The 10,266-nt window shown below is 37.6% G+C and overlaps 1 protein-coding gene across 1 annotated transcript; it reads right to left on the minus strand.

The window, feature by feature from the left end:
* Positions 1-3,401: 3,401 nt before the first annotated feature.
* LOC110772922 (Mitochondrial glycoprotein family protein) lies at positions 3,402-5,966 on the minus strand. The gene is made up of 2 exons (XM_021977412.2): positions 5,317-5,966; positions 3,402-3,867 (listed from the first exon to the last, which is right to left on the minus strand). Exons 1-2 carry the CDS (start codon positions 5,838-5,840, stop codon positions 3,684-3,686), a joined length of 708 nt encoding a protein of 235 aa, XP_021833104.1. The 5' UTR covers positions 5,841-5,966; the 3' UTR covers positions 3,402-3,683.
* Positions 5,967-10,266: the final 4,300 nt, after the last annotated feature.

Genomic DNA, 10,266 nt, shown 5'->3' on the forward strand with positions numbered 1-10,266 from the left:
AATTGAAACAAACTAATTGCAAAATCGAACTAAACAATTGGTAATTGGATTAAAAAATGACATATCGAAGTACCTCTTGCATTTCTATTACCAAAATGCCAGGCTACAAATATCATGACATTTTCATTACACTAATTGTAATAACAGACTAATCAATTGGCAATTGCATTATGAAAATGCAAAAGCTTGCCAATTGCATGCCAAGTACGAACACCACTTGCAAAAAAACCCTTACGATTGGTAATTTCACGCCTAAAAATTATACTAGACTTCAGTATAATACAACAATTCCGATGAAGATGAACTCAATGTCAAAGCTCAGAATATCATTGCAATTAAGAAATTCTATCCAATGCTTTTGGAATGAGACAAAATTTTCAACAACACTGTCCAACATCAAAGAAGAAAAAGATATTGAGATTAATCAAATTGGATTTCTTGTATGTAAAAAAACTCAAATTACAGTGGGTTTCTTTTTAGCAAAACAAAAACCCATTAACCCACAAAACAAATTGGCATTTTTTTTGTACTCATAGTGACTTCAAGATCGACAAAAAGATATCCGCCAGTTGCCGTTGTTCGAACCAAGAAGCTCAATTGAAGAAGCAAGAGTAACAATGGAACAAAGACTGTGAGTCCCAAGAAGAAGATTTCTTTTCTTCTTTTTTTTTATTATTTTTTTGGTTTCGTTTTACCTGGAGCTACCCATTTAACTGGTCATTCACTATCAATGGTGTAGATTACCCCACATACCACAACAGCTCATCCAATAGCCCATATAATTGACGCATCCATGCACTTGATCCGTGGTAGAATTTTCGAGGATTTGTATTTTGCAGGAATTCTCCCATGCAGGACTGTACTGATTACCGTTGGCTCTGAATTAATGAGATCCAACGGCTTGTAGGATTTTAGCTTCCCCAAGCAATTTTTTTTCCTATTTTTTTGTCAAAGTTGGAAGGAAAAGGGGTAAACTAGGGATGGTATAAATCCCAGCCGGGCCGTATCTCCATCAGGTCCTTGTCCTTAATAGCAGGAGATTTTGTTGGAAAATCGGGGTCAGATATGGGGACTCCTGAATTTTTATTCCCATCTCCATACCCAACTTGATAAATAATATATTTATTTTTAATTAATATGTAATATAATATAGTCATATATAATTATGATATAATATAATTAATAATTATTTAGTTTTGTCAAATTGAATTGAGATTATTTTGAGTTATTCTGTTGAATTTTATAATTCAATTGAATATAATTGCGTTGAATGATAATTTGAGCTGAAATCCAAATGATATAATGTAGGATAAATATTTTTTTTAATAAAAAATAGAGAATTTGGGGTGAGTTTAGGAGGTAGCCCTCGACGAAGAACAATAATGGAAATGGTATTTCCATACCTGATCGAGAACCAGGCCGTTGCAATCCCTAGGAAAACTCATACTTAAATCCTTTCAATTTCGATAATGAGTTTCTATGGATAAAGACTTTATGTATATAAAAATAAAATACAAAGTTAGTTATATACCCAATCTTAGACATAGTATTATAAAGAAACACTATACCATTTAAAAATTATAAATACACCAAAAAAAAAATCCAAAAATCGACAATTGTACATTTTTTTAAATTTAATTAATAAGATGAAATGCCTTTATTACCCTTTTAACATAAAATTGGAATTCTAATCCCTTTATCTAGCGTTGAAGCCAGAGCAGAACTTATTTCACAAGCTCTAGTCTCTCATCTTCATCTTCGACCCCAATTTTCAGTTTTTGTTCTTCCATTTCTTGTTTTGAAATCATCTTTCTCTTTAGACTTTTTGGATTGTGCGGATGTCTATGTCTCCTAACCATTGCTGGCTCTGACACTTTTTCAAGGGACCAAGCCTCATCTCGCCAAATCGGATCATCTCGATCTCTCCAAGTTCGTTCTCCTATACTTTGCTCTTCATCTTTTTGTTTTTGCTTGTAGATTTGTGGACGAAGGTATGAAATTGAGATTTTGGTGGAATTTTACAGTGATATCAAAGGAACCTTGATCTCGATCTCCACAAGTTGTCTCGGCATAAACGACAGCCAAGGACCTCATCAGTTGTTCCAGAGTACTGCACAACACCAGCCACTCATCTTCTTCAGCTGTGGAGGAAGACGGGGATTTCGCCGCGTTGTCGTCGTCGTTGTTTGGTTTGAACTTAGGATTTTTGATCTTTTGCTTCAATTATATGTTTCTCTTTGGATTTTTGTTGATTTGAGGAATGTATTTTAAGCTTTAATGATCGATTTATCTTTTGTTACTATTTAGGTTATGGATCTCATTTTTGTTTAATAATGTACTTCTATTTCAGAGTGTTAGCAAAATAGTTCTATGACAGAGTATTAACAGTGTACTTCTATGACATAGTAGTATTAACAAGATAGTTCTATGAAATAGTATTAACAATGTACTTCTATGAAGAGCCCGTGCTTGGTTTTCACGAAAAAAAAATTTAAAAATTGTTTGGGATTTTTTTTAAGAATCTAGGCTGGTCTTGTTTTGAGTTTTGCTTTTTTGTTGAGTTTTTTGTATTGGGCTTTTTTAAAGTTAATCAGTGGCAATCATGTAATTTTTCGAAACTTCAACACCCATTTCTTATGTAGTAAATGGGATTTGGGTATGTTTCTAAAGTGCATTCCATGTGAGGATTTTTTATATAATTTCAGTATCTATTTTGGGTATAATAGCGAAGCTCCCAAAAGGAAAAGGGGAGCCATTTTTTGCTGTTCCTTTTGTAGTCCATCTTCATCTACAGTGTTCTTCATCTTCAGCTGAGGGCGGGCAGGCTAACCCAGCCCACTTCAAGGCCCAAGCTGATGGTGATTTTAGAATAAAAACTCAGGGCCCGAGCTTTGATTGTAGAAAAAAAAACATTTACAACTTGTTTGTATGGTTTTTTTTTGGATACATTAGAGAGAATTGTCAGGGCTTATTAAATCATTTCCTTTGATCTCCTGATGAATTGTCTGAGCTTGGTAGGGAAACAATAGCTGGGTTGCTACTGAGAATTAGGTGTTATGGATGAACAAGCTATGAGCAAATATCAAGGAAGAAGAGGCTATGGTGTTATCTACTTTCTGTCATGGATTTCTTTCTCTGCTTATACTGGTTTTTTCTGTTTTCAAAAGCCTTGCACGTCTGGATTATGCATTCCATGTAATCACCTTAACGGAAAAATGGATGGAATCTATCAGAGGCACATTGCTACCGGTCGCAAAGTCTCTGTGACATTGCTAAAACTTTTTCCTTGGTGGTATTTGCGCAGAACCCCTATACTCCGAAAAATTCATTTAAGAAATACCTAAAGAGGAGCCACCAGAAATGAATATCAATTCCAAAATACTAATCAACTTACACCGCGGTAACATATAGATTAATTCTTTTAACGAGGGAAATCAAATATGAGATGGATTTAGAATTACATAATAGGCATAACATCTCTAATTCAAACACAGCAACATATATATTAGCATGTTGGTTACAAAACAGTAATACCAAAGAACTTAACCTGTCCTATAAAAAAGAATAAAAAAAAAAACTTAACCTGTACTAACCAACCATATCAGGATAAATTAGTGTTGCGATCAAACTGGCACTGAAACTGCTAAATACCTTTTTCTTTCTTTCTAAACCACCTTATGAAACTAAGAATCCTTAACTGCTGTCTTGTTTTCATTAATGAATGTTCCCACTGACTTGAACCATCGCATAAGATTACGATGATCCTTAACGTATAGCCAAGCTCGAAGAAATGGAAAGAGACTATCACCCACGCCCCGCTCTTCTATGTAGTTGTGAAATGCATCCCTTATCTTTTCGTCAAGATCCCTGCCAATTGGAGGACAGTTCAAGCCATATATACATCAGTTTCGTATGCATAAATCAGAGCACATTACAGATTTAATTTCTAAAGAGCCAAAAAGATTTACAAAACAGAAGGCGAGATATTTCAGTGACTCAAGCAAATTACGGAGCAGCACTGAGGGATGAATCATAACAAGAAAACGCATGTGACAGTATGATGACTCAAGAACAGAAGCCCACAAAATATATTAGACATTGTTAGGAGTAACGTGGTGGTATAATGTAAGCTTAGAATCGTTATATAACATTTTACCATGAAAGAAGCTGCCAAACATATAACTCTTTAAGGATAATCTGAACTTTAGCTGTATACCTTTCCACAAGAATTACAACCTCAGAAAACAAACTCTCCAGTCACAAAAATATAGTCACTGTTGAGCTAGAGATGTTTTCAAGACCAGCAATCTCAATGTATTAATAACAAAAATCCACATAATTTATTCAGTGAAGAACACTGAGATCAATGATGTATGCCATCCTCCTCTCTTCTTTTTGTTTTAATTCCATTTCCTTCTTCCTGTGTATCTATATAATTTTTAGTCTATACGATAACCAAAAGTACATAGGTTTTTATCAAATAGATACTACATTGAGGCCAAAAGATTGGCTTTTCAGTTAAAAAGGAATAAAGGAGAATAGATTCAAAGGCCAGGAACAACAATGAAGCATGCCCAGTGTGGGAAGCATATCTGTATTTCAGAAAGAAGCATTGCTTCCGAGACCCACAAGCAGTTGCCATTTATAATGGCAGCTTTAACAAAACATAAAAAAGAAACAACTTTAAGTGAACTCATTGGAAAGTAGCACCATATGGTTCACCCTCGCTGGGACCTGAAACCTTTTCTGTAAATATTTGCTTGCATAAATTTCCACATGTTTAAGTATCGGTCCAATTTGCCGTCCAATTAGACAGTTACCACATGATTTTTTACTTTTGTTCGAGAAGAAGAGTTACCACATAATTGAATCCTTTTTCATAACATAATACACGATTTTATGCTTTTAGAATTTAAGGCATATCGACCCTATTAAAAAGATGAAGAAGAAAAATCCTAGGCTACAAATGAAGTTTGTTATACTCTTACAATCTGGCTCCTAGTTCCATATTATGCCAAGTGCAAAGATGCAAAATCAAGATTAATTAATCCACCGCCATGAAAACTAAACATGCAAACAAATGTATATGCTTCCAATCTCACTGAAATATCACAAATATGATTCACTCTATAACAATCTCTTTTCCAAATTTTCCAGCAAAAGAACATTATGTTGAAGATTACCCACAACAAAATAGTAGCTCTTCTCACTTTTCAAAGGCTAATTACCAGGTTTGGTCTTCTGCAAATGCAACCACAAACACTAATATATAATACCAAATTGCCAAAATTGAACAAGAAGAGGAAGATGGCTTACTCAAAAACAGGACCAGTATAGGAGGAAGCGTCCTCAACAGAGCTCGCAGCATCAGCTTTGGGGCGCATGGAAACAGAGTGAATCCCCAAAGCGTCCGGATACAACCCACAAAGAAAATGCAGAGACTCCTTCTCCCCGGGCTTCGAAACGTCGACGTGCAGGAACAACTGGTTGACGTCATCGCCATCGTCAGCGCCGTCGTCTTCTCCGCCATCGCCGGGCACAATATTGGCCAATCGCATCACTGATATGGTGATCTCTTCGTCGCCGAAAGTCCGCTTGAGCGCCGGGCCGTTGCCGTCGAGCGAGCCCTGGACGACGGTGAACGGCGACGGAGGGTTGATTTTGGGAGGAGGGTTCATTTTCGTGACGTCGAGATAGTGCTCTTTGAGGGAGCGGAGGAGGATGGAGTTGACGGCGTCGGAGGGGGAGACGGCGGTTGAGTGGCCGTGTGCTATCGTGCGCCATGGGTGGTGGAGTGCGCCGACGCCTCTTGCTGTTGTTGCTATGGCTTTCCTCCACATTTGGGTCAGGGCGGCGTTGCCAGCTTCGCTCTGCTGAATAACCAGCTTTGCTTCTAAACCCTGTTCCTTTCTTTTCACTGCCAAATGCAAATAAGGACTTCTTTTTTTTGCTTTTTATCACAAATGTTACCCTTCACGAAATTATCAGCTTTAGTTCTTTATATATTTTTTTTTGACATGATTTTGGTCCTTAACGTTACCACGCATACATCAAATTGGTCCTTCTATCAAAAAATTTGTTCAATTGATGACGTGGAACATATGTGAAGCCCACACAACCAATGATACATAATCAAGTGGTTGGTCCTCTCTCACTCCCTTTCTTCCTCTCAAGAGAAGTTCTTATATAACGGGGATAACACTTTTACTATCCTAGCCAATAAAATAATGACACATTGAATAATTTTTTTCATGTGTCATTGTGCTACTGGTCAGAATAGCAAAATAGTGTTATCCACGTTACAAGAATTTTTTTCCTCTCTCTCTCCCTCTCTCTCTCTCTCTCTCTCTTTCCATCTCTTTCTCTTTCTGTCTCCCTCTCTCTCTGGTTTCTTAACTTATTCTTTTATATATATATATATATAATGATTTTTTTGTTGTAAATCCATGTTTTACATGGATAAGTTGATATCACCATCAGACCTAATACCTAATAAGTGACTCACCCCACAATGTATGACCAATGATGTATATGACCACTCTACTTAATATGTGACTCACCAATGATATATATGACCACTTATGGTAGTAAACTATGTATTTATCATGCCTATATGAGTAGGAACTCATAGTTGAGCTCTTGAGAATTGTTCTTCTATAGCTATTTTCTCTTCATCCAAATTTCTCTCCAAAAATCCTCTTGACTATATAACACGTTATTAGCACGACTTGCTCACCAACCGAGGTTCTTGAAGAGTTTCAATCTTTTTATATCTCTTCCTTATAATTCTTATTGAATTTCAATTCATTTGTTTCACTAACATCCATATATGCTATTTTATGAAGTTTATGGCTAATGCTTTTTTTGCACAAGGATCCTCCAAAGTTGAAGGCAAAACAAATATGGATGTTGTAACACCCCGTCCTAATTAATTATTTTATTTTGCACATTTGTGCCCTTGAAGAAAGGTATTTTTTGTCACTTTTGTTCGGAATTAGTTTTGGGAGTTAGAGTTGCACCATTGCATAGGACTCGCTCTCACAAGTTCGTAAACATGTAGTGGGTTCAAATCGGAGTTTTAACGAGGAAGTTGTGATCTACAGAAGTGTAATTGCACAATCGTAATTTTGGAGAAGTTAAAATTTTAAAACACAAGATCAGACCATCCCACGCCTACCTCTTTTAGTTCCTAAGTCTGGTCAGTTTTATAATTCCCACAGACCAAATTCTTGACCAGCTCATGTTCTCTCCATTCCCTAAAGACTTCTCCCCTAAACTCATCATAGCTTCCAAACCCGTAAGTTCTGTTGCATGCTTTGAAACCCCTCTCTCCTGAACTTAAAACAAAATATCTTCTTCGTCAGACTTGTTCATCTGCTTGTCTACTAGACCATCTCAAAAATTGAGCCCAATCGAAGAAGTGTAGCTACCACTCAGTTTGAGTGCAAGCTATTCGTCACAACCTGGTACTCTGTGTAAGGCTCGGGTTTGGCCTTGAATGTCTGTTTTCCACTGCTCTTTTGGTGAAGTAGTCTCCGTCATATTTGTTCCTCCGTTTGAGATCTATGACATATCCAAAATTCAAGGCAATTGGAGATGTCAATCTACCTGAAATCGTATTCAAGGTGAGACGAGTCTTTTCTTATTTACTGTATGCTAATTCCACACTAGTGTGAATTTATTCACTCTTGCATTTAGCTTCCTTTGCTCTAATGGCATATTGCCCTTCATCAAACTTGTTTATCTATTACTTGGCTATAATCTATCAAAATTTGAGCTTCATCCAAGAAGTATAGCCATCTCAAGATGTGTCTAGGTGTAACCTGTTTGTCCTTGTCTTCTCTGTTGATATAGGCTCGGATTCTGTCTTACATGTTGATTTCCCTTGCTCATATGAGTAAGATTCCTTGACACAAGTTGTTGGAATTCTGTAATACATATCCAAAATTCTTAGTCATCCAGCAAGTTTAGCCCTCTCAGAAGTGGTACAAACTAAAATAGGCTTCTTTGTTTCCAAGTGCTGTTTTGGTGGTTGTTAGGAGAGGTGAATTGAGGATTTTAGACCAATTCAAAGGAGTGAGGTAAATATTTAAGATGTTTGATTTCTGGAAATCTATTTTAGAGGTTCGATTCTTGAGGTTTTGTGGATTGTTGAATTGTTCCAAAATTAAGTAGAATTGTGAACTATAAAAATGTCCGGAGCAAACCCGCGGGCCACCTTGTGGCGGCCTGTTGAGTTCTAAAATACTCCCCACGTCGTCACGAGCACGACGGTATGCTCGGATTAGCGTTTGGTTACCGTTTGACTATCGAACGGATATTGAGCCTATTATGCAATATCCGGGTTAGATAGGTTCGGACCGTTCAATAGGTTCCATTTTCAATCATGTTATTTCTCATACCTCTAAGATCTTGTGAGAACTTGTTGATTGAGAATTTGAATCTCGGATACTCCGAACCAATTATTTAGGTTTAGGCGGACCAATCACCATCCATTCGTGCGATTAGCTTAGATCTGACCGCTCGATCGAGACCAAACCTTCGAGACTTGTTTAGTAGATGTTGTTAGACCTGTAGGAACTTTCGAGTAGGAAATCAGAGGTCGTGGGCCCCGCTGGCTCGATTGACCAATATGGAGAGTTTGATCACTCGATTGACAGTGAGTCTTCCGAGGTCGTCTCATCCTTCGAAAGGTACTAGATTGGCCCTAGGAACTCCCTAAAATTCATGCACACACTTTGAGTCCTGGGAATTAAGATTTTGGGTTAACGCTCATGGTTGGATACTTTTATTGATTAAATCCTCATGTTCTTCTAAATAAGTACCTAGGCTCTACGTACTCAACAGGCGAGACCCTCGCATGGTCAAGCAGCTTTGGACTTTTTGTGAGTGGACTTTGTTTTTAAATGACCATTATTTTCAAATGATGGAATTACATGCATATATGGGTTTGAAAGTGCCTCCAAAGCTTCATACATGATCGGAGTATCACGGGCTTGTGCGGCACTGACTGTGACTTCAAATGATGCCCTGACATTATTCATGATGATAGAGACTAGATCATCATATGTGAGGGGACTTCCTAAAAGAGCCAAATTATCTGAAATCGAATTCATTTTGTCCAAAAAGTCAGAAATGGACATATCTCCCCTAATAGTACGCAGCAACTCATTTCGCAAGTGTAAAATCCAATTTTGTGTGGTGGACACATAACGACGCTCCAACGATTGCCATGTCTGGCGAGAAATGGGGGAAAGAACGACAGTAGCCAATACTGTCAAACTCAATGAGTTGTTGATCCAATTGAGAATGGTCTGATCTTGTTGCACCCAATTAAGATAAGCAAGGTTCAGTAGAGAAATATTTGTTTCTGGGAGATGCTTGGGTGGACATGGCACCGAGCCATCAACATAGCTAAAAAGGTCACAGCTGCGAAGAATGGGAGATAATTGAGCCAACCAAAGTGGATAGTTGGTTATTGTTCACCCGTTTTGATTTGTCTCCTGTGATGGTAAGGTAAAGTTCCCCATTGTCTTAAAAACCATTAATTGGTCGACAAGTCAACTTTCTTTAGTGTGCGAGCGTGCCACTGCTAGCAATAAAAATTCTAGCAGACTTCTTTAAAAATAGATAACTTGCGCCCCAAGTTACTGATTCTTAAACAAACGATTGTGAATTTGGGTGAGGAATATCTCCCAAGTAAGTTCTTTTCTTGCCTCAGACTGGTGAGGACTTCACAATTTTTCACAGTATAAAACGGATAGTTCTTGCCAGAATAGATGGTGAGAAAATGGATTACTTTTAGACAGAACTCTCTTTTACAAGACTCAAAAGGGAAAAACTGACTCCGAGAAGAGAAAAAGACGTATGGGCTTCCATTTCTGCCTGGGCAGATGCTTCTAATCCGGGCTGGATTGGATATGACTGTGCTGGACTGGACTGTCAACAACTTCAACTGATCTGTTTCAGCTGCAAATCGATGCCAACATTCGAGTTTGGCAGAGCTTTCAATTTATTTCAAACCCTGGAACGGCTTTGGTCGGGCAGAATTGGGACTTCTTTAGTATGGAAGGGGCAGAAGTGGCTGGAACTAACTACTGAGCTGGAGCTTTACTGTGGTGTCTGACCTGCTTGATCAGGGCTCTTCATAAATTTGTTGAGGTTTTCATATTTGTAAAAACCTGAACTCTGCTTGCTTTGACTTATGCTGAACCAAATTTGTAACGAGAGAAATCTCGTTTTGAATGATTTATTTCTCTAAGTCTG

Source organism: Prunus avium, chromosome 2, assembly GCF_965620075.1.
Source record: "Prunus avium chromosome 2, drPruAviu1.hap1.1, whole genome shotgun sequence".
In the NCBI taxonomy this organism is placed as follows: Eukaryota; Viridiplantae; Streptophyta; class Magnoliopsida; order Rosales; family Rosaceae; genus Prunus; species Prunus avium.